This window comes from Amblyomma mixtum, chromosome 2 (genome assembly GCF_055824585.1).
Source record: "Amblyomma mixtum isolate Tamu chromosome 2, ASM5582458v1, whole genome shotgun sequence".
NCBI classification, from domain to species: Eukaryota; Metazoa; Arthropoda; class Arachnida; order Ixodida; family Ixodidae; genus Amblyomma; species Amblyomma mixtum.
The window spans coordinates 91,348,153-91,371,111 of NC_143013.1; the positions used below are offsets into that span (position 1 = coordinate 91,348,153).

A 22,959-nucleotide genomic window follows, 5' to 3' on the forward strand; every position below is an offset into this window, starting at 1 on the left:
CTAGAATTTCGCCTTCATCGAAATTCGGCCGCCGCAGCCGGGATCGAACCCGCGTCTTTGGGGTCAGCAGCCGAGCGCCGTAACCACTGAGCCACCGCGGCAACTAGGCTTGCGAATACTGACATATACGAGTATAATAAATGTTATCATCATCATATTTGTGAGGCTGAGTGCACTGCCGTGCACAAGACATATCGCACAAGAGATAAGGCCTGACCTTTACCAGCAGCTGGCACACATTTTGAGCGCATTCTCAAATGTCATACCCCACTTGGTCCTGTGTTGTCATGTCTTACGTTTCTTCTTCCTTTCGTACCAGTTCTGGCAACAAGACAGACAGGCGGGTCAGTTTACTGCACGTTCGCTTTAATACGTTTCCTGAATTGTTCATAGAATTAAAACAATGTTATATATTAATCAAATGAATAGAGAACCAAGGGAATGGAAAATTTTGGTAAAGAGTGACCGTCGGCAGTACATCATGTTGATGTCAACGATCAGGTTTTAAAGAGATAAGCAGTATATAACGAGCATAAAGTGTACTCCTCGGCTAAAGGAATCTCTTCTTAACGTATCTATATAGAGAGTGTTTCACCTAACAGTTTGCACAAGCTAAAAAAAAGACTTTTTTTGGTTAGAAGACCGCTTTCTCAGGCATAGCATTTTTACCGGTGTAGTACATTAGAATACAGCCAAGACGTGCTAACTAGCAAGCTGGTTAACTAAAATTCAATAGTTAACTTTAACTAAAGAAGTACTTTTGTTTGGGCTAGTTGGTTCATAGCTGTAGCTGATACCAGGATGGCGCGAAAGGAACAAGGACGAGACAGGCGCCTGTCCTGTTGTGTTCTTGTGCCTCTCTTGTCCTTGTTTCTTTCGTGCCGCGCTGACATCAACTCTTTTTAACCTATTACCATAACCATCCTTAATTATTAAGATGCATGTAGCAACCCGTAATCATTATCCATAGCAGCTTTTAGAATTTCTAAAACACAGTTACCCTCGCCGCTGAGGCCCAACAAATCTTGGTTGCGCTTTCAAGAAGCTTTCACGCAAAGCAATCTCTACAGGGCATATGAGTCGTCGAAACCGCCAAAATTTGTTGCCATTTTCGAAATTCGCGCAAGTGATATGGATATTGACTATGGTGAGCCGCACGCCTATGAATAGGTTTATGGTTTATGGGGTTAAACGTCCCAAAGCGACTCAGGCTGTGAGGGACGCCGTAGTGAAGGGCTCCGGAAATTTTGACCACCTGGGGTTCTTTGAGGTGCACTGACATCGCACAGCACACGGGCCTCTAGAATTTCGCCTCCATCGAAATTCGGCCACGCACGCCTCTGAATAATAAAGGAGGCCAATGGTACTACACTAAAAGTTAACTGTTCAATATTAGTTAACCAGAATGCTACTTAGGACGTCTGAGCTGTATTATGATGTACTACACCACTGAGAAAGTTTTGCCGTAAAAAGTTCTCTACAGACTCAAAAAGCCTTTTTTAAAAAATTCTGTAAACGTACGTCTTAGATGAAACACCATGTGCTATAGCTGCGGGTTCGTTATCCCCTCGGTAACACACCTCACTTTTTTTGTTTTTGTTTCAGCTAGCAGCTTTTAATACCCTTTTGTGCTTGTGCTGACCAGCATATGTATAAATGTATATCCTCGAGTAAAACCCAGTTGTCAGTTTGCGCCTGTCTCGTCTTCTTTCTTGTGAATGTCTCTTATCCGCAGCCCAAATACTCACTACCTTCACCAATCTTCTGGTTTGGTTTGGTTTATCGGGTTTATCGTCCCAAAGCAACTCAGGCTATGAGGGATGCCGTAGTGAAGGACTCCGGAAATTTCGACCACCTGGGTTTCTTTCACGTGCACTGACATCGCACAGCACACAGGCCTCCAGAATTTCGCCTTCATCGAAATTCAGCCGCCGCGGCCGGGATCGAACCCGAGTCTTTCGGGTCAGCAGCCGAGCGCCATAACCACTGAGCCACCTTGGCGGGGCCACCAAACTTCTCAAAAACGCATCCTCCTGAACGCATTCTGATCAGAAGACTGCAGGTTCGAGTCCTGCCGCGGTTGTATCTTTTTTACTTTTTGAACACAGCCATCCAGCTTCCACTGATAAAGATGACGGTTCCGCTCTTTTCAGGATCACGCGTAGGGATACGATGTGGATTAGAAGAGCTGGGAAATATGCCACGACCCGCCGCCAGAGGGCTTCCTTTCCCACACTTTTGTTTCCAAAGAGGCTCCAAAATATTTTCAGGTTTTCTGCTTCGGGAAGGCAAACTGAACCAAATCCGGCCGCGTGGCCTAATGGACAAGGCGTCTGACTTCTGATCAGAAGACTGCAGGTTCGAGTCCTGCCGTGGTCGCTTTCTTTTTACTTTTAGACCTCAGTCATCCAGCTTCCACTGGTAAAGATTGCGGTTCCGCCCTTTTTAGTATCACGCGTAGGGATACGATGTGGATTAGAAGAGCTGGGAAATACGCCACGTCCCGCAGCCAGAGGCCTTCCTTTCCCAAACTTTGGTTCCAAAGAGGCTCCAAAATATTTTCAGGTTTTCTGCTACGGGAAGGCAAACTGAACCTGATCCGGCCGCATGGCCTCAAGCATGGAACGGCCGGAACCTATCTATGTTCACACGAGCAACTGTTTGCAACCTTTTCCTGGTTGCAAAAGTGTGGTATGTCTTGCAGATATTGTTCATGTCGCGCGTAACCATACAAAAAATACATCGAATCTTTGCTGTTTTCGTGTGGGGAAGCACATGGGAACGTACGAGTCGGACAAATCTGTTTCTTTCGGTTCGAAAAGGGGGAGTGGGGCTTGTGCATTTGTTTATCAGACAGATTGTGTCGCGTTTTATTTTTCTGCGAGACCAGAATGATCTATTTTTGTGTACTTTTGTGCAAGTGCGCCTGCGCAATGCTTTGCCGGAGTTTTTGGTGTCCTGTTCTGATAAAAGAACGACAGCCGTAAGAGGATTTTGGCGCGAAGTTGTCACGGCTTTTAACATGCTGAAAGTGCGCTTTTCTTTAGATTACTTAAGTTCTGTGTCGAGAAAGAAACTGTGTAAAGATTTGTTGGATGTCATGCTGCCTGCACCAGTGTATCGACAGCTTGGTTGCGGAGGCCCAGGGCAAGATGTTCTGAAAAGGGTGAAACGTATGCCAGTAAATCCTAACGTGAAAAGTTTTTTCTTCAAACTACATACAAACACTCTGCCAGTTAAAACCTGGCTAGAACGAAAGGGCATTTTTGTGCCATGGACGGTTAACTGTATGTTCTGCAAAAAGCCTGAGACAGTCGAGCATGTGTTTATAGAATGTTGGGATCCGGTATTCCATTGGGACATTCTACAAATAACAATAAAGAAAGACCTGCCAATCACGCCGTATGGAATCCGGTTCTTAGCGGTAGAAGATGACCGAGATGTTCCTTATGATCTCATCATGCTACTGGGCCTCCACAGCATATGGAAAACCAGGATGTCAGTGAGAAATGCCGATGTGAACATTCGACCTGTCAGAGAAAATTTCATTGAAAGTGTTGTGCGTGTGCGGGAATGTTACCGAGCCCAATCGGAGCGACCCGAATGGCTTGGCGTGCTGGATGAACTTGCAGCCCTCAAGAAGTTTTAAACAACCACGTTGACCGTAGGCCGGTTCACGTGTTTTAGCGGTTTGTTTGTGTTTTTGGTTGTTATCGTTGTCAAAACAGGCAATAAAGAAAAAAAAAATCCGGCCGCGTGGCCTAATGGACAAGGCGTCTGACTTCTGATCAGAAGACTGCAGGTTCGAGTCCTGCCGTGGTCGTATCTTTTTTACTTTTTGAACACAGTCATCCAGCTTCCACAGATAAAGATGACGGTTCCGCTCTTTTCAGGATTACGCGTAGGGATACGATGTGGATTAGAAGAGCTGGGAAATACGCCACGTCCCGCAGCCAGAGGGCTTTTTTTGCCACACTTTTGTTTCCAAAGAGACTCAAAAATATTTTCAGGTTTTCTGCTTCGGTAAGGCAAACTGAACCTAATCCGGCCGCGTGGCCTAATGGAGAAGGCGTCTGACTTCTGATCAGAAGACTGCAAGTTCGGGTCCTGCCGCGGTCGTTTTCTTTTTACTTTTAGACCTCAGTCATCCAGCTTCCACTGGTAAAGATTGCGGTTCCGCCCTTTTTAGTATCACGCGTAGGGATACGATGTGGATTAGAAGAGCTGGGAAATACGCCACGTCCCGCAACCAGAGGACTTCCTCTCCCACACTATTGTTTCGTAAGAGACTCCCAAATATTTTCAGGTTTTCTGCTCTGGGAAGGGAAACAACCTAATCCGGCCGCGTGGCCTAATCATTCTACTTCCGGCCACTGGCGTGTACGGACGCAGGATCATGAGCTCCCACGGAGCGGCGACAGCGGCCATCGATGGCCGCGGAAACAGGTTCAGCGCCGAAGACAAGGAGTATCAGATCTTTTTGCCTACCCTGCCCACCGAACGTGTTGTTCTAAACACAGTTTTTTTGCACGGAGATGTGCGTGTGAGACCTTACAAGGTCGAAGACTTCAGGGACGCCCTCGCCAACACTGGTGCGCTGCCCGACGTCGTGGCGTTGGGGCGTACCAGGTAAACCACGTGTGGGCGGTAACCTTCAGCAGCCCAGAAGCCGCGAAGAAATTAGCCGCCTTTAAGGAGCTTGAGGTAAAGGGACGCCGGTGCATCGTTTTCGACCCGGAGGATCAGCAAGTAAAGCTGCGCCTGCATTGCATGCTGCACGGCGTCGCTGACGACGACATCCGGACTGCTTTCGCGGCGTTCGGAAACGTGACCGAGGTGACGCGGGAGCGTTGGGGCGTTCAAGGAATAAAAGAGAAGGGATCCACCACGAGAACAGTGCTGCTCAAGTTGAAGCCAGGTATGAAGGTGGACGACCTGCCCCACCAGGTTCGCGTCGCCGGCGAGTTGGCTCTCGTGGTGGTGCCCGGGCGGCCGATGCAGTGCCTGCGTTGCCACGGCGCGGGTCACGTTCGTCGCGACTGCAAGGTTCCCAGGTGCTCCAAGTGCAGGCGCTACGGATATGCGGATGAGGACTGCGTCCGTACCTACGCGTCTGCGACCGGGCTCGGAGGGAAAGGAGACAGCGGGGAGCTTATGGATGTCGCTGAGGCTGAGGACGCAGCGAGGGGTACCGACGAGTTGGGCAACCTCCCCGTGTCGCTGGACACGTCGGCGACTTCAAGCGGTGACGCCCCCCCTTGCCAGTGGACCAGGACTCCAGCCACAAACGGGAGCCTCGCCTCAGTCAAAGGAGGCGACTTCAGGGGATGCAAAAAGCCTACCAGTGCCCATGTACTTTGTAGCGAAGGAGCCGACCGAGGGTCATCGGCAGAACACCGGTGGCCGTGCGACCACTGTGGCTACGCCTGGGAAGCGTCCCCATGGAGACACCAGCCCCGACGGCGACAAGGAGGCGGCGCCCAGCGTAGAGGAACCACCAGCAAAGACTCCTCAAGCAAGGCGGGCCACTTTTCGGCCGCGCCCTAACCTTGCGAGCGAGAAGCGCGCCGGCGACAAGGCGGGTTCCGAGCTGGGCCAGGTGCAAGCTCAGGATGACGCCGGCGGCGACGGCGGCGGTGGCGTCTAGCCATGTGCTGGACGCGAGAGGTAAGCACCACGCTTTCGGTCTCTTCTTCTTATGTAGAAATGGCTCCTGCATCTCCGCTGAAAGTCGCCTCCCTGAATGTTAGAGGTCTGGCAAGGAAGAGAAAGCAAGGCCAGCTCTTTCGGCTTTTAACGGAGCACGGCATAGATGCACTGGCTGTGCAGGAGACGAAAGTCGACGGCGAAGAAGAGACCGGGAGCATGGTGCAACGTTTCGCGTCCTCGTTTTTTGCTGTAGTTAGCCACGCAGTAGGCACATCGGCTGGCTGTGTTCTCTTTCTAAAATAGTTGCCGGGGCTAGAAGTGCAAGCTCATTTCTCTTGTGTGTCGGGCCGGTGTGTCTTCCTTGACTTTCGATTGAATAACGTCGAGTGACGGATTATTTGTCTGTACGCGCCTAATGAAGCAGAAGAAAGGGCGCAGTTTTTTTATAGCATCGAAGAGCGCCTTCGTTGTGACAGACAGCTGATCGTCCTGGGCGATTTTAATTGTGTTCTTAGTGCGCGAGATAAGACAAGCCCTCGACCGTTTAGAGATGCCAGCACACAAGTGTTATCGCGAATGGTTGAGAAATGGAACATGGAAGATGTGGCAGAGTGTCTTGAGGGAACGCGTGCAGTAAAGCTCACACACTTTCAGGGTTCTAGCCATGCACGGCTGGACCGCATTTATGCATCCGTTGATGTCTTACCTGAATGTAATAGTTACGAAGTTGTGCCAGTATCTTTTTCAGACCATTGTTTAGTTAAATGTTGTTTTGGGATGGTAAAGGGAGGGTATTCTTTTTCGTGGGAAATGTGAAAATTCAATAATAAACTCCTGCAGGACGAACTGTATACCCGCATAGTAAAAGATGAAATTGCAAAAATAGGCCCCGGTAAAAATATGCACATATGGCAACAGTGGGAGCTGTTTAAAGAAACTATGAAAATTAAAGCAATAGAGAGGGCTGCCTGTATACGGTTTCAAGAAAAACAGAAAGAGACAGAGTTAAAGAAGCTGCTCCATAGGCTGCTTCAACAGGAATCTCTAGCGCTGAAGATGTGAGGAAAACAAAGCAAGAACGAATTGATGGAAGAAGAGCGGTATCGGGGAGCGTTAGTGAGGGCAAGGGCAGAAGACATAGCTGCAGGGGACACGCCATCAAAACGAGCGCTAGGGTTGGAAAAAGGAAACGCTGAAAGAAACCACATCGACAAAATAGAATGGCAGCTTTCAACGAGCATTACCAAGCGCTCTTCGCTTCCCACGTGGTAGACACTATCACGTTTAAAAAGAGAAGTTTCTGGCAGCGATGCCACGTCTCGGTGATGACGTAAAAGAGAGATTGGAAATGGCTATCACTGAAGCCGAAGTGGAGCATGCAATCGCCAGTTTAAACCCCGGTAAATCGCCGGCACCAGATGGGCTCAGCGCTCACATTTACAAAAAATTCAAGCACGAAATTGCCCCAATCTTGAACGTGAACTTTAACGCAGCCTACACAGTAAATGCACTGCCTCCGTCATATGGGTCATCCCACACGGTGCTCATTCCTAAAACGGATCAAATAGATAAATTGCGACTGGTTACAGCCTTTCTCCCGATGACAGGCGTGGCTACGACAAGCCGCCTCCTGACCAGGAGCACGTGCTCACGCCGGATGACACCGGCGGCGACGGCATCGTCTAGCGACATGCTAGGCGCGGGAGGTAAGCACCATGCTTTCGGTCTCTTCTTCCTAAGTTAAAATGGCTTCTCCAACTCCGTTTAAAGTCGCCACCTTAAACGTCAGAGACCTGGCAGGTAAAAGAAAACAAAGCCAGTTGTACCGACTTATAACGGAGCAAGATATTGATATATTGGCAGTGCAGGAGACTAAAGTCGACGGTGAGGAAGAGACCGGGAGCATGGTGCGACGTTTCACGTCTAGGTATTTTGCCGTCGTTAGCCATGCTGTAGGCACATCGGCTGGCTGTATTCTTTTTGTTAAGAAGTTGCCGGGGATAGAGGTACACGGTCATCATTCGTGCATGTCGGGTCGATACGTGTCCATCGATTTTTCGCTCTGTAACATCGACTGGCGCATTGTTTGTCTGTATGCACCTAATGTGGTTGATGGCCGAGCCGCGTTTTTTGAAAGCGTCGAAGAACGGCTTTGCACGGACAGGCAGCTCATTGTTATGGGCGATTACAACTGTGTTCTTAGTGCGTGCGACAAGACAAGCGTCCGAAGTTTCCGTGATAAGAGCACTCAAGTGTTGTTGCAAATGATTGTGAATTGCAACCTCGAGGATTTGGCTGAGTGTCTTGAAGGAACGCGGGCTGTAAAGTACACACGATTCGAGGGCTCAAGTCATGCACGGCTAGACCGCATTTATGTATCCGCGGATACTGTACCTAAATGCAATAGTTATGGTGTAGTGCCGGTCATTTTCTGACCACTGTTTAGTTCAATGTTGCATAGGAATCGTTAAGAAGGGGAATGGTTTTACGTGGGAAATGTGGAAGTTAAATGACAAGCTACTTCAGGACGAAGTTTATAACCGAGCTGTAAGGGAAGAAATAGCAAAAATAGAATCAAGTAGTAACATGAGGATTTGGCAGCAGTGGGAGCTCACTAAAGAAACTTTAAAATTAAAAGCAATAGAAAGAGCCACCTGTATACGTCATGAAGCAAAAAAAGAGGAAATGGAGCTAAAGGCACTGCTTCAGAAGATGATAAAACAGGAATGCCGAGCGCCTGGTAAATGGATAGAGGCAAAAGCTAGAGCTAATCGAACAAGAACGTTATCGGGGAGCATTGGTGAGGGCAAGAGCAGAAGACATGGCTGCAGGGGAAACGCCAACGAAACGAGCGCTTGGTTTAGAAAAAGCCCGTGCCGAAAGAAATCACATTAACGAAATAGAATGGGGAGGTGTTTCAAAAACGGACATCGATCACATCAAAGCAGCCTTTTTCCAGCATTACCAGGCGCTCTTCGCAGCGCATCCGGTAGATGTTATCACATTTAAGGAGGCGTTTCTAGCCGAGATGCCGCGTCTGGACGACGAAACTAAAGACAGATTAGAGCAGAAAAGTCAAGGGGAAGTTGAGCAAGCAATAGACAGTTTAAACCCAGGTAAGTCGCCTGGACCGGACGGGTTCAGCGCGGCACTCTACAAAGAATTTAAAAATGTAATTTCCCCGGTCTTGCAGGTAATCATTAATGAAGCCTATAAAGTAAAAGCCCTGCCTCCGTCCTATGGGTCGTCCCATACTGTGCTGATTCCTAAGACGGACGACATAGACAGATTACGATTGGTAACAGCATACCGACCCATAGCACTCACTAACGTCGAGTACAAAATTTACATGAAGATTTTGGCACGAAGGTTGCAGACAGTGATTCATTTATTATGGTTTTGTTTTGTGGGGTTTAACGTCCCAAAGCGACTAAGGCTATGAGAGACGCCGTAGTGAAGGGCTCCTGAAATTTCGACCACCTGGGGTTCTTTAACGTGCACTGACATCGCACAGCACACGGGCCTCTAGAATTTCTCCTCCAAAGAAATTCTAGCCGCCGCGGCCGGGATCGAACCCGCGTCTTTTGGGCCAGCAGCCGAGCACCATAGCCACTGAGCCACCGCGGCGGCTGATTCATTTATTAGTTGGTCCGCATCAGACCTGCGGGATTAAAGGGCGGTCTATTTTTAGAAATCTTCACGTTGCGCGCAGTTTCTTAGAAACCTGTGATGACACTAATGGTCAGGTGGCTATTCTCCAGATCGATTTAGAAAAGGCTTTTGACTGCGTTGCCCATGAACTTTTGTTTTCAGTATTAGGCCATGTTAATGTTGGTTCTGTTATCCGCGAGGGTGTGGCCCTGGCATACCGGAACTGCACGACGAGATTGATCGTTAACAAGAGTCTGGGGGCCCCCATTAGCGTGCAGCGTTCGGTGCGCCAGGGCTGCCGCCTCAGCCACCTTTTATTTTGTATTTATGTGGAGACCCTTTGTTTAAAGATACTTAAAAACAGGAGTATTAACGGATTCACTTTACAAGCAGCGTCTCTCATAGCCTTAGTTGCTTTGGGACGTTAAACCCCATAAACCAACTTTACAAGCAGCCAAAGTAAAGCTCTTGGCGTACGCTGATGACATTGCTGTGTTTTCCGTTGACGAGGGAGGCATAAGCGAGGCCGTTCAATCTGTACGAGATTTCAGCCAAGCTACAGGAAGCGGGGTTAACTGGTCGAAGTGCCTCGGGCTGTGGCATGGAAGGTGGGCATCTACGCCTGAGCGGTTTGCCAGCGTGCCTTGGACGACGACGCCAGATAAATACTTGGGCGTTCCACTCGCTGCTTACCGTGACAGTGAACAGTATTGGACAGGACAGATTAAAGAGATACGGGAGAGAGCGGATAAGTGGAAGGGAACGACCTTGTCCATTTTCGCCAGAGCCACTGTTTGCAACTTGTTCTTTTTCAGCAGGCTCTGGTACGTCATGCAGGTGTTGCACTGTTCACGGTTAAGTGTTCAAAAGCTACACCGAATTTTCGCCATCTTTATCTGGTCGTCTGAATGGGAGCGCTGCAGCCGGACCAACCTGTTCCGACGGGTTCAAGACGGCGGGCTGGGACTGGGCCATTTGGTTTTGAGACAGCTGGTCACTCGTTTTTTGTTTCTTCGGGACACAAGAGACCCGTTTTTGCGTACCGTATGCCAAGTTAGGCTGCGGCATCTGCTTCCAGAGTACATAGTCGGAACTGCTGAGGTTTACAGTAGGGTCACCGGTTTTTACCGGGAAATCGTTGCCAGTGTAAGGTTTCTTTCCGCGCGGTTTTCAAATGACTTTCTGTCGACTGTGAAACGAAAGAAACTGTACCGTGCTTTGTGCGATGTAGTTTTCCCGGTGCCCTTGTACAGGGCCTTGTACAGTGGAGGCCAAGGCAAAGATGTTTTAAAGAGTTAAAAAAACCATGCAGGTGCCATCAGGAACAAAAACCTTCTTTTTTAAGCTGCACACCGGAACCTTACCGGTTAAAAAATTTTTAGAGGGGAAAAGAATTATTTTTACCCTGGGGATCTCACTGTTTAATTTGCAGAAAGCCGGAAACAATAGACCATGTTTTTTTTACACTGTTGGGAAGGGGTTTATTTTTGGGATGTATTGCAGCGAACCTTAAAGAAAGAATTTCCACTAGACCTGTATGGCATCCGGTACTTATGTGTTGAAAATGAGGATGGGGTGCCTTTTGACTTAATAATGCTGACAGGCCTCCACTGTATATGGCGCTCCAGAATGGCAGGATGTCATTGTGACAGAGACGCAAGACCTGCCAGAATTTACTTCCGCGTAAGTATGGACATGTTTCTTACCATTCAGAAAAGCCGCCGCGGAGCCTCCGGAGTGGCTCTCAAGACTAGAGCCGCTCAGTACATTGCGTGAATTTTACCCAAACCCAACAGCATACACGTCTCTTAGATCAACAACCATTCGACTGAAGTGATCCTTTGTAGACACAACAGGTTCACAGTGTCTGTCCATCATGCGGGTTTTCCAGAGGCTGTGAAGTCCAATCAGAAAGAACATGTCCAGGGGTTCATCAACAAATGGCAGCGCAGTGAGATAGCGAAAAGAATGTGGAGTCAGATGAATTCTTTTTTTAAATGTTCGTTGCAGGATATCCCAGAAGAGTACTGCATCTTTGCAACTGATGAAACAATGCTCAATTGTTTCTGGTTCATCACAAAGGCGGCAATTAACGGTAGACACAAAAATGCCCTTTTTATCTAACCATGTTCTAACGGGCAACGTATCGGTGTGTAACTTAAAGAAAAAGGTCTTTGTACACGGCGAGACTGGCATCTTACGTACTCTTTCGAGTACGTCATGAAAAAGGTCTTTGTACACGGCGAGACTGGCATCTTACGTACTCTTTTGAGTACGTCATGCCCCGGTAAACCAAAATACAGAGAGCGGTACATGGGCGGAGGGAAGAGCATACTAATCAAATCCTTATACAACTTTTTCCTCGACACTAAAAAAAGGAACTCAGGAGAAAAACGAACAAGTAGGAAACAGACAGCCAATACACCTCTTGCATTATGCCCCACAAACACGGACGGTCACAAACATTGGAAGACACAATGAGGTTGGGTAAAACATGAACTAAATTTGTTCGCAGGTATGAACGCACTATTGGGTGTGTAGTGTCACGGAAAATTCATCTGACTCCACATTCTGTTCGCTATCTCACTGCGCTGCCACTTGTTGATGAACCCCTGGACATGTTCTTTCTGATTGGACTGCACAGCCTCTGGAAAACCCGCATGATGGACAGACACTGTGAACCTGTTGTGTCTACAAAGGATCACTTCAGTCGAATGGTTGTTCATTTAAGAGACGAGTATGCCCGGACTGAGTACGACACCGGAGTGGCATTCACTATTAGTGATGTGCTCTGCATTGCCCTTTTTCTAGTGTATGTCTTTTGAATATGTATTGATTACCACTGTTTTCATAATGGCTTGTATATAGTTCATGTACATAGAACATTACATCACTGTAATAAATACCATGTTGAAGAAAAAAAGAACGCGTGGCCTAATGGATAAGGCGTCTGACTTCGGATCAGAAGAGTGCAGGGTCGAGTCCTGTCGCGGACGTGTTCCATTTTTTTTTTTAGCCATCTGTCAAGGGAAAATGCTCTGATCAGGATAGACGGCACACTTCGCGACCAAGCCTAGGGATCGCTAAGGTTGAGAAGAGCTGTGAAACGAGTCGCTTGGAGTGAACAGGACAGCTTCCTTCCCGTCCTTTCCTTTCCAACAGAGACTACGAAATTGCGAACCTCTTATGTCTCGGGAAACGAATGGAGGGCGAATTTGTCCGCGTGGCCTAATGGATAAGGCGTCTGACTTCGGATCAGAAGATTGCAGGTTCGAGTCCTGTCGCGGACGTGTTCCTTTTTATTTTTAGCCATCTGTCAAGGGGAAATGCACTGATCAAGATGGACGGCACACTTCGCGACCAAGCCTAGGGATCGCTAAGGTTGAGAAGAGCTGTGAAACGAGTCGCGTGGACTGAACAGGACAGTTTCCTTCCCGTCCTTTCCTTACCAACAGAGACTACGAAATTCATCATCATCATCATCATCATCATCAGCCTGACTACACCCACTGCAGGGCAAAGGCCTCTCCCATGTTTCTCCAATTAACCCTGTCCTTTGCTAGTTGCCGCCACTGTATCCCCGCAAACTTCTTAATCTCATCCGCCCACCTAACTTTCTGCCGTCCCCTGCTACGTTTGCTTTCTCTTGGAATCCACTCCGTTATCCTTAAGGACCAGCGGTTATCTTGCCTTCGCATTACATGCCCTGCCCAAGCCCACTTCTTCCTCTTGATTTCAACTAGGATGTCATTAACCCGCGTTTGATCCCTCACCCACTCCGCCCTCTTCCGATCTCTTAACGTTACACCTATCATTTTCCTTTCCATAGCTCGCTGCGTTGTTCTTAAAAGCTGAACCCTCTTTGTTAGCCTCCACGTTTCTGCCCCATAGGTGAGTACCGGTAGGATACAGCTGTTATATACTTTTCTCTTCATGGATATTGGTAAGCCACCATTCATTACCTGAGAGAACCTGCCATACGCGCTCCACCCCATTCTTATTTTTCTAGTTATTTCCCTCTCATGATCCGGATCTGCGGTGACTACCTGCCCTAAGTAGACATATTCTCTTACTACTTCTGGCACCTCGCTACCAATTGCGAACTGCTGTTCCCTTGCAAGGCTATTGAACATTACTTTGGTTTTCTGCATGTTAATTCTTAGCCCCACCGTTCTACTCTGCCTGTCTAGCTGATTGATCATGCTTTGCAGTTCTTGTCCTGAGTGGCTTAGCAAGGCAATGTCATCAGCGAATCGTAAATTACTCAGGTATTCTCCATGAACTCTTATCCCCAACTCTTCCCATTCCAGTCCCCGGAATACCTCCTGTAAGCAGGCAGTGAAGAGCATTGGCGAGATCGTGTCTCCCTGCCTGACACCTTTCCGTGTTGGAATTTTATTGCTGACTTTATGGAGAACTATAGTAGCTGTGCAATAGTTATAAATATCTTCCAATATTTTCACATAGCACTCTTCCACACCCTGATTCCGCAATGCCTGCATGACAGCTGAGGTTTCCACTGAGTCGAATTCGGATTCGACTCAGCATTCGACTACGAAATTGCGCACCTCTTATGTCTCGGGAAGCGAATGGAGGGCGAATCCGTCCGCGTGGCCTAATGGATAAGGCGTCTGACTTCGGATCAGAGGATTGCAGGTTCGAGTCCTGTAGCGGACGTGTTCCTTTTTATTTTGAGCCATCTGTCAAGGGAAAATGCTCTGATCAAGATGGGCGGCACACTTCGCGACCAAGCCTAGGGATCGCTAAGGTTGAGAAGAGCTGTGAAACGAGTCGCGTGGAGTGAACAGGACAGTTTCCTTCCCGTCCTTTCCTTACCAACAGAGACTACGAAATTGCGAACCTCTTATGTCTCGGGAAGCGAATGGAGGGCGAATCCGTCCGCGTGGCCTAAACACACTCCCTGTTAAAGTATGGCTGGAACAGAAAGGAATATTCGTGCCTTGGACAACCGATTGCTTACTGTGTAAAAAGCCGGAAACAATTGAACATGCCTTCATTGAATGCTGGGACGCAGTCTTCCACTGGGATATTTTGCAGCGCACTCTAAAAAAAGATCTCCCCATAACACCCTATGGAATACGATTTCTGCCAGTTGAAAGCGATCAAGGGATACCTTTTGATATGTTCATGGTCCTGGGCCTCCACAGGTTGTGGAGGACGAGAATGGCTTTTCGGCACGCAGATGCCAATGTGCGATCTACGCGCGATAACCTAATCGAAAGTGTTTCATATATTAGAGAAGTGTATCGTGCACAAAATGAACCCCCTGAGTGGGTTACCATCCTTGATGACTTGGTGTGTCTGAAGAAATTTTGAAATACCCGCATCGCATGCTAACGTGCTTATTCAGTATATATGTACGTATTCATTTGTGTGACCTGTCACTGTATTAGCTGGCAATAAAGAAAAAAAAAAGTCCGCGTGGCCTAATGGCTAAGGCGTCTGACTTCGGATCAGAAGATTGCAGGTTCGAGCCCTGTAGCGGACGTGTTCCTTTTTATTTTTAGCCATCTGTCAAGGGAAAATGTTCTGATCAAGATGGGCGGCACACTTCGCGACCAAGCCTAGGGATCGCTAAGGTTGAGAAGAGCTTTGAAACGAGTCGCGTGGAGTGAAAAGGACAGTTTCCTTCCCGTCCTTTCCTTACCAGCAGAGACTACGAAATTGCGCACCTCTTATGTCTCGGGAAGCGAATGGAGGGCGAATCCGTCCGCGTGGCCTAATGGATAAGGCGTCTGACTTCGGATCAGAAGATTGCAGGTTCGAGTCCTGTCGCGGACGTGTTCCTTTTTATTTTTAGCCATCTGTCAAGGGGAAACGCACTGACCAAGATGGACGGCACACTTCGCAACCAAGCCTAGGGATCGCTGAGGTTGAGAAGAGCTGTGAAACGAGTCGCGTGGAGTGAACAGGACAGTTTCCTTCCCGTCCTTTCCTTTCCAACAGAGACTACGAAATTGCGCACCTCTAATGCCTTGGGAAGCGAATGGAGGGCGAATCCGTCCGCGTGGCCTCATTCTACTTCCAGCCACCGAGCGTGACGGACGCAGGATCATGAGCTCCAGCGGAGCGGCGATAGCGGCCCTTTCCAGCCGCGGAAACAGGCTCGAGGACAACGAAAATAGCGAGTACCAGATTATTCTGCCAACTCTGCCGACCGGACGCGTTGTTTTTAACACGCCTTTTTTGCACGGCGATGTGCGGGTTAGGCCATACAGGGTCGAGGATTTCCGTGACGCTCTTGCCAATGTTGGTGCGCTCCCCGACGTTTTGGCGTTGGGGGCGTATCAGATCAACCATGTGTGGGCTGTCACGTTAACCAGCACAGAAGCAACAAAGAAGCTGGCGGCGTTCAAGGAACTGGAAGTTAAAGGTCGCCGCTGCCTCATCATCGATCCCGAAGACCAACAAGTGAAGCTGCGACTCCACTGGATGTTGCACGGCGTGGCAGATTATCACATCCGGACGGCCTTTGCTGCTTTTGGGAATGTGACCGATGTGACCCGTGAGAGGTGGCGAGTTCAAGGGGTCAAGGAGAAGGGGCCCACCACGAGGACGGTCCTCCTGAAATTGAAGCCGGGCATCAAGGTAGATGATTTACCGCACCAGCTGCGAGTCGCCGGGGAATTAGCCCTTGTCGTGGTGCCTAGGCGGGCGATGCAGTGCTTACGCTGTCGAGGCACGGGACACGTCCGCCGCGAATGTAAGGTGCCCCGATGTTGAAAATGTAGGCGATACGGACATGAGGAGGCTGACTGTGTGCTCAAGTACGCTTCGGCCGCGGGACCTGGAACGAGGGAGCGGTCGGCGGAGCTCACTATGGACGTAGTAGAGGCAGAGGAGGCGGCAAAGGGAACCGGAGAAGCGCGTACGCAGGCACGGGAGACAGACTCGTCGGGGGACTCCGCACGAGACATCAATGCTGCCAGCGATGCAGGGAGGAGTGACGCTACACCTGACCTCCCTAGGTCAGACGAAGAGACGTCACCTCAGCCGGCAGACGACATGGAGCAGGATAACGGTGAGGAGCACCCGGACACCAGCGGTACTCGTTCGCCAAGCGTCACAGCCCCAGTCAAGCGACCCCACACACAGACCGACCTCGAAGGGGACCAGGCAGCAGCCCCCGGTGTCGACGAGCCGCCAGCAAAAACAGTCCAATCCCGGCGGTCCGCACTACGTCCGCGGCCAAACATTTCTTCGGAGAGGCGTGCTGCGGATACAGCGCCCCCGCTGCCAGTTCAGCCGCTCGCACCAGACGGAGGCGGTTCCAACGACGGCGTCTAGCCGCGCGCTAGACGAGGAAGGTAAGCACCATGCTTTCGGTCTTTTCACCCTTTATGAAAATGGCGCCTGAAACCCCTTTAAGAGTAGCCACGTTAAATGTCAGGGGATTGGCAGCAAAAAAGAAGCAGAGCCAAGTACACCCCCTGCTAAGTGACCATGATATCGACGTGCTTGCCGTGCAAGAAACAAAGGTTGATGGGGAGGAAGAGACCGGGAGCATGGTGCAACGTTTCACGGCTAGATTTTACGCCATTGTGAGCCACGCGGTAGGGACATCGGCTGGGTGTGTATTGTTTGTCAAAAAGCTGCCCGGACTGATTGTACAGGCTCACTACTCATGTCTGTCAGGACGGTGTGTTGTAGCCGATTTTGCACATTGCAATGCTAAGTGGCGCATTATTTGTGTGTATGCTCCTAAGATTGTTGAGGAAAGAGCAGCGTTTTTCGATAATGTTATGCAGCAGTTAAGTACGGAGAGGCAGGTTGTAATGCTGGGCGATTTCAACTGTGCACTGAATGCTAGGGACAAAACCAGCACACGCTGCTTCAGAGACAAGAGCACTGATGCGTTGTGCCAGTTAACAAGCGAGTGGAATATGGAAGATGTGGCTGAGTACCTGGGGGGAGCGCGCGCCGTACAGTACACGCACTTCCAACGTTCGAGCCACGCGCGCCTTGACAGAATTTACGTGTCGCTGGATTTGATTCCCGTATGCAATGAATAACAAGTTGTGCCCATGACATTCACGGATCACTGCTTAGTGAAATGCGTATTCGGCACCAAAAAACGAAGAAATGCATTTAGCTGGGAGTTATGGAAATTTAACAACAAATTGCTCAGTGATGAAGCCTTTAGACGGGTTGTACTGAATGAACTCATTAAAGTAAGGCCGGGCACATTGTACGAAATCTGGAAGCAATGGGAGATGTGCAAAGAACAGATTAAAATAAAAGCCATTGATAGGTCCAGTTGCCTGCGGTACCAGGAGAAAATCAAAGAAACCCAGCTAAAGGCTTTGCTGGAAAAACTACATGAGCAAGAATGTAAGGCACCCGGCAAATGGATAGAAGATATTAGGAAAATAAAAGAACAGCTTGCGTTGATGGAAGAAGACAGATACCAAGGACCGTTAGTGCGGGCAAGGGCGGAAAGTTGGAACATGGGCGAGACGCCCTCGAAAAGAGCACTGGCATTGGAAAAGGCTCATGCAGAGAAAAATCACATTGATAAGATTGCATGGGGCGGCATGCTATCGTCAGATGACGAGCATATCAGACAAGGCTTCTTCCAATATTATCAGCAGCTTTTTAACAAACAGGAGGTCGACATAAACGTGTTCAAAGAAAAGTTTCTTATGGCTATGCCACGACTAGACGAGGACACGAAGAAAAGATTAGAGAGGCCAATCACAGAACTCGAGGTCGAAAAAGCAATCGATAGTTTAAATATGGGAAATTCGCCTGGGCCAGACGGCTTAAGTGCAGCTTTCTATAAGGGGTTTAAGAACGAAATAGCGCCAATATTGACTGCGTTGTTCCATGAAGCCTACGAAATAAACAGATTGCCGCTGTCATACGGGTTATCTCACACTATTTTAATTCCCAAGACAAATAACGAGGAAAAGCTCCAGCAGGCCACAGCTTATAGGCCAATTTCCTTGACTAATGTCGATTATAAAATATTAATGAAAGTGCTAGCAAGGAGACTGCAGTCAGTAATTCAGGATATTGTCGGCCCTCATCAAACGTGCGGGATAAAGGGGAGATCAATTATGACTAACATACACACGGCAAGATCGGTTCTGGAGTGTTGTGATCTGACTAATGAATGTGTGGCCATCCTCCAACTAGACCTCGAAAAAGCATTTGACTGTGTCGCCCACGAAATTGTGCTCATTATTCTGGACCACGCGAATGTAGGTTCCGTAATTCGAGAGGGCGTGGCCATGGCGTACCGCGGCTGCACTACGTGATTAATTATAAACAAGAGTCTGGGGGCCCCCATTCGGGTGCAACGTTCGGTACGCCAGGGCTGCCCCCTTAGTCCACTTTTGTTTGCCATTTACATAGAGACACTATGTTTGAACATTATTAAGAACGAGGCTGTTCAAGGGTTTAGGTTGCAGGCAGCTGAAGTCAAGTTGCTTGCGTACGCGGATGACCTAGCGGTGTTTGCTGTGAATCAGCAGAGCATACGGGAGGCTGCTGTGTCAGTTGACAGTTTCAGGAAGGCAACCGGAAGTAAAGTGAACTGGGCAAAGTGCCAGGGACTTTGGCATAGGGGTTGGCCATCAACCCCAGATATTTTTGCAAATGTGACTCGGGTAACTATCCCCCCAAAATACCTAGGAGTGCCTCTAAATTGCTACCGGGACAGTGATGCATATTGGAAAGAACAAGCGAACGAACTACAGGAAAAATCAGATAGATGGAAGGGGGCACATTTATCAATCTTTGCGAGAGCGACGGTGTGTAACTTCTTCTTTTTAAGCAAACTGTGGTACGTCATGCAAGTGTTGCACTGTTCCCGGGCAAATATACAGAAGATACATCGCATTTTAGCTGTTTTTGTTTGGTCCTCGACCTGGGAACGGTGCCGACGGACGAATTTGTTTAGACGTGTGAAAGATGGTGGCCTTGGGCTAGGACATCTGTTTCTGCGCCAGCTTGTAAACAGGTTTTTCTTTTTTCGAGATGTGCGTGACCCTTTTTTGAGAACTATGTGTCAACTAAGGTTGACCCGTGTTTTGCCTGATTTTGTTGTGGGAACAAATTATTTTTCCGGAAGAACTTTAGGTTACTTCAGAGAAGTTGCTGATAGCGTTAAATTTCTTGTTGTGCGTTTTTCGAGAGAATATTTAAGTGACGTGAAGCGGAAAAAGCTGTACGCAGATCTGTGTGATGTTGTTTTTCCAGTGCCAATGTACAGAGCTTTGTACGATGGAGGCCACGGAGGGGATGTTCTGAAAAGAGTAAAAAGAATGCAAGTACAGCCAGGAACCAAAACTTTCTTCAAGTTGCATACAGAGACACTATCAGGTGAAGGGTTTTTGGAGGGAAGGGGTTTATTCCTACCGTGCGGTTCGCATTGCCTAATATGCAAGTGCCCTGAATCAATAGACCATGTGTTTCTTCACTGTTGGGAGGGTGTGTTTTTTTGGGACGTTTTGCAACGAACACTTAAAAGAGAACTCACGCTTCATCCCCACGGTATCAGATATTTGGCAATTTAAACCAGGACGGGTTCCCGTTTGATCAGGTAATGCTCTGGGGCCTCCATAGTATATGGCGCTCGAGAATGGCGGGGTATTACTGCGACTCTGACGCTAGACCAGCCCGCATGTATTTTCGGGAAAATGTACGTAGATTTGTGGAAGTGATGAAACTGCAAGCATGTGTACCCGATTGGCTACCCAGGATGGAAAATTTGACTCTGTTGAGAGAATTTTAAACTTGACATGGCCAGCCAGGAAGATCTGGCAGGTTGCTGGTTTTCAAAGTTTGGTGTCTGTATTTTTTTTGTTTTTTTGAAGGCAATAAAGAAAAAAAAAAGCCTAATGGATAAGGCGTCTGACTTCGGATCAGAAGATTGCAGGTTCGAGTCCTGTCGCGGACGTGTTCCTTTTTATTTTTTGCCATCTGTCAAGGAAAAATGCTCTGATCAAGAGGGGCAGCACACTTCGCGACGAAGCCTAGGGATCGCTAAGGTTGAGAAGAGCTGTGAAACGAGTCGCGTGGAGTGAACAGGACAGTTTCCTTCCCGTCCTTTCCTTTCCAACAGACTACGAAATTGAGCACCTTTTATGCCTGGGAAAGCGAATGGAGGGCGAATCCGTCCGCGTGGCCTGGGGATTCCATTTTCGGCTTTCGAGCAGGACGGTCACGGAATGTCAGGCTCCTCAGGAGCGGTTTCAGCGGCCCAGCCGGGCCGCGGTACTAGGGGTGTTGTCAACGACGACAAGGAATATCAAGTGCTTCTTCCTCAGCTGCCAACAGGTCGTGTTGTTTTAAATGCCATTTTTTTGCATGCAGATGTGCGGTATCGACCGTATCGTGTGGAACATTTCCGAGATGCGCTGGCTGGCTTATCGCTGCTGTCCGAGGTAGTCGCCCTGGGGGCGTATCAAATGAGCCATGTGTGGGCAGTGACATTCAAAAGCGGCGACAGTGTGAAGAAGATACTCAGCGAGGGCGACATAAAAGTGAAAGAGCGGCGCTGTGTGGTCATCGACCCCACCAATCAAGACATTCACCTGAAGCTACACTGGATGCTGCATAACGTGCCAGATGAAGACATACGCCATGCCTTTTCATCATATGGAAAGGTCACTGAAGTTGCAAGGGAACGGTGGCGAGTTCAAGGCGTACAGGACAAAGGGTCGTCGACGCGACTGGTGACTCTTAGGCTCAAAACGGGCCTGTCGGTCGACGATTTGCCCCATCAGGTGCGCGTTGCTGGGGAGCAGGCACTAGTTGTTGTCCCGGGGAGGGCTCCGCTTTGCCTTCGGTGCCGCAACACAGGACACGTACGGCGAGAATGTCGTGAACCGCGTTGTGGGCTTTGCCGGCGCTACGGGCATGACGAGTCCGAGTGTGTCAGGACGTACGCCAGTGTCACTAGAATGAGAGGGAAAGAGGATGTTTCCGAACTCCTCATGGACGAGGCTGACGCCGAAGAAGCTTCAGGTGGTAACGACAGCGTGCCGAAGGCTCCACCTGAACTACCTCCTGAGAGCGCCAATACGGAGAAAAAGCAGGAGGATGTCGAGCACTGCAAAGAAGGTTCCAGCAACCAAGCAGTCAAAAGCGTAGGTGAGCCGGAAGAGACACCCGAGGTTGAGGAGGGCGTGGTCGATATGGACGGCGTCGAGGCAAGCGGAGGAACTGGTAAAAGATCGAGCAAGGAAATGTTAAACGACGGTGAGCTCCTTTCTCCCAGCAACGATGAACCGATACCTAAAACGGTGGGGGGACGCCAGGCGTCACTACGCCCGAAACCAAACATCCCGCCGGACAGAAGACCGGCGGCACAACCGCCCCCGCAGACGCCGGGACCTGTGCCTCAGAGGACTCCTAGGAGCACAACGCCAAGCAATGGACGGTCAAGCAGCGGTGTGCTCGCGCGACGCTACCAAGGTACGAGAGAGGAGACAGTGTTGGGCATGTATTACTGTATGCTGCGCGCAAAGAGCATTTCTGGCTACTGCTACGCGTCACATGTCTCTTTCCACTGCCCGATCTGTATGTTCCTGCTCTTAAATGATAGCTATAATGGAGAAAACACTAAGGATTGCCACCATTAATGTTCGAGGTCTTTCAGCAAGGCGGCGACAGTACCAGCTCAGCCGCATCTGCCTAGACAATGAGCTTGACATTGTGGCTGTGCAAGAAACGAAAGTTGAGAGCCAGGAGCAGACAGATCGTATGGTTGCAGCGTTTACAGCGCATTATAATGTTTCTATTTGCCATGCTGTAGGTACATCTGGTGGTTGTGCCGTCTTAACACGTAAATGCGCTGGCATTTTTGAGGAGTCGCTAACTGTCAGTGAAAATGGGCGTCTGATTGTTTTAAATTTTCTTTTTGCCGGTTCGCAATGGCGACTGATGTGTGTGTATGCACCAAATGATATACAAGACCGAATTATTTTTTTCGAAAACCTTGAACCCTACATCAAATGTAATAGTGCTGTTATTTTTCTTGGTGATTTCAACTGTGTCTGTTGTGTGGACGATCGTGCAAACAACCCCCACGTTAGAGACAAAAGCGCTGAACTATTGAACACGCTAATCAATGAACATAACCTTGAAGATTTTGGCATGGTTTTATCAAACGCGGGAAAACGACAATACACACATTTTCAGGGGAAAAGTCATGCGAGACTAGACCGAGCGTATCTGTCACTGGATCTGATACCTCTTTGTAATTGTTATTCCGTTACACCTGTATCCTTTAATGACCACTGTATGGTGTCCTTTACGCTAGGGACGAAAAGAAAGCAATCAAAGTTTAATTGGCAATTGTGGAAGCTTAATGCTAAACTGCTTGAAGATGACACTTTCGTTAATAGCGTAAAAGAAAAGATTGACGATGTGTTGACAAGGGAGCCCGCGCAGTACGCGGTCGCGTGGGAGGAACTAAAAATCCAAGTAAAAATGATGGCGATTGAAAGGGGCACTATCCGACGATACAACGAAACGTTAAAGGAAAAAGAGCTGAAACGGCAGCTTGAATGGCTAGTAAGGATGGAAGGAGAGGAACCCGGCGCGTACACTACCGAAGTAAGCAAAGTTAAAAGCGAATTGGAAGTGCTCGATGTGGAAAAATACAAAGCAGCAGTGATTCGCGCACGC

At 48.8% G+C, this 22,959-nt stretch overlaps 2 protein-coding genes and 7 non-coding genes across 9 annotated transcripts; all 9 read left to right on the top strand.

Annotated features, from left to right (window-relative positions):
• The first annotated feature begins 2,306 nt into the window (after window positions 1-2,306).
• TRNAR-UCU (transfer RNA arginine (anticodon UCU)) lies at window positions 2,307-2,379 on the top strand. The gene has a single exon. It is a non-coding gene; the product is annotated as a tRNA-Arg (tRNA).
• A 262-nt stretch (window positions 2,380-2,641) lies between these two features.
• Window positions 2,642-3,649, top strand: LOC149360126 (uncharacterized). The gene has a single exon (XM_089569201.1). The coding sequence runs from the start codon at window positions 2,642-2,644 to the stop codon at window positions 3,647-3,649; it is 1,008 nt and encodes a 335-aa protein (XP_089425327.1).
• Window positions 3,650-3,750: 101 nt separating this feature from the next.
• On the top strand, window positions 3,751-3,823 carry TRNAR-UCU (transfer RNA arginine (anticodon UCU)). The gene has a single exon. It is a non-coding gene; the product is annotated as a tRNA-Arg (tRNA).
• Window positions 3,824-4,046: 223 nt separating this feature from the next.
• On the top strand, window positions 4,047-4,119 carry TRNAR-UCU (transfer RNA arginine (anticodon UCU)). Its single transcript has one exon. It is a non-coding gene; the product is annotated as a tRNA-Arg (tRNA).
• Window positions 4,120-12,517: 8,398 nt separating this feature from the next.
• TRNAR-UCG (transfer RNA arginine (anticodon UCG)) lies at window positions 12,518-12,590 on the top strand. Its single transcript has one exon. It is a non-coding gene; the product is annotated as a tRNA-Arg (tRNA).
• Window positions 12,591-13,904: 1,314 nt separating this feature from the next.
• Window positions 13,905-13,977, top strand: TRNAR-UCG (transfer RNA arginine (anticodon UCG)). Its single transcript has one exon. It is a non-coding gene; the product is annotated as a tRNA-Arg (tRNA).
• A 759-nt stretch (window positions 13,978-14,736) lies between these two features.
• Window positions 14,737-14,809, top strand: TRNAR-UCG (transfer RNA arginine (anticodon UCG)). Its single transcript has one exon. It is a non-coding gene; the product is annotated as a tRNA-Arg (tRNA).
• A 220-nt stretch (window positions 14,810-15,029) lies between these two features.
• On the top strand, window positions 15,030-15,102 carry TRNAR-UCG (transfer RNA arginine (anticodon UCG)). Its single transcript has one exon. It is a non-coding gene; the product is annotated as a tRNA-Arg (tRNA).
• Window positions 15,103-20,495: 5,393 nt separating this feature from the next.
• LOC149360133 (uncharacterized) lies at window positions 20,496-21,911 on the top strand. The gene has a single exon (XM_089567791.1). It carries the CDS (start codon window positions 20,496-20,498, stop codon window positions 21,909-21,911), a length of 1,416 nt encoding a protein of 471 aa, XP_089423917.1.
• Window positions 21,912-22,959: the final 1,048 nt, after the last annotated feature.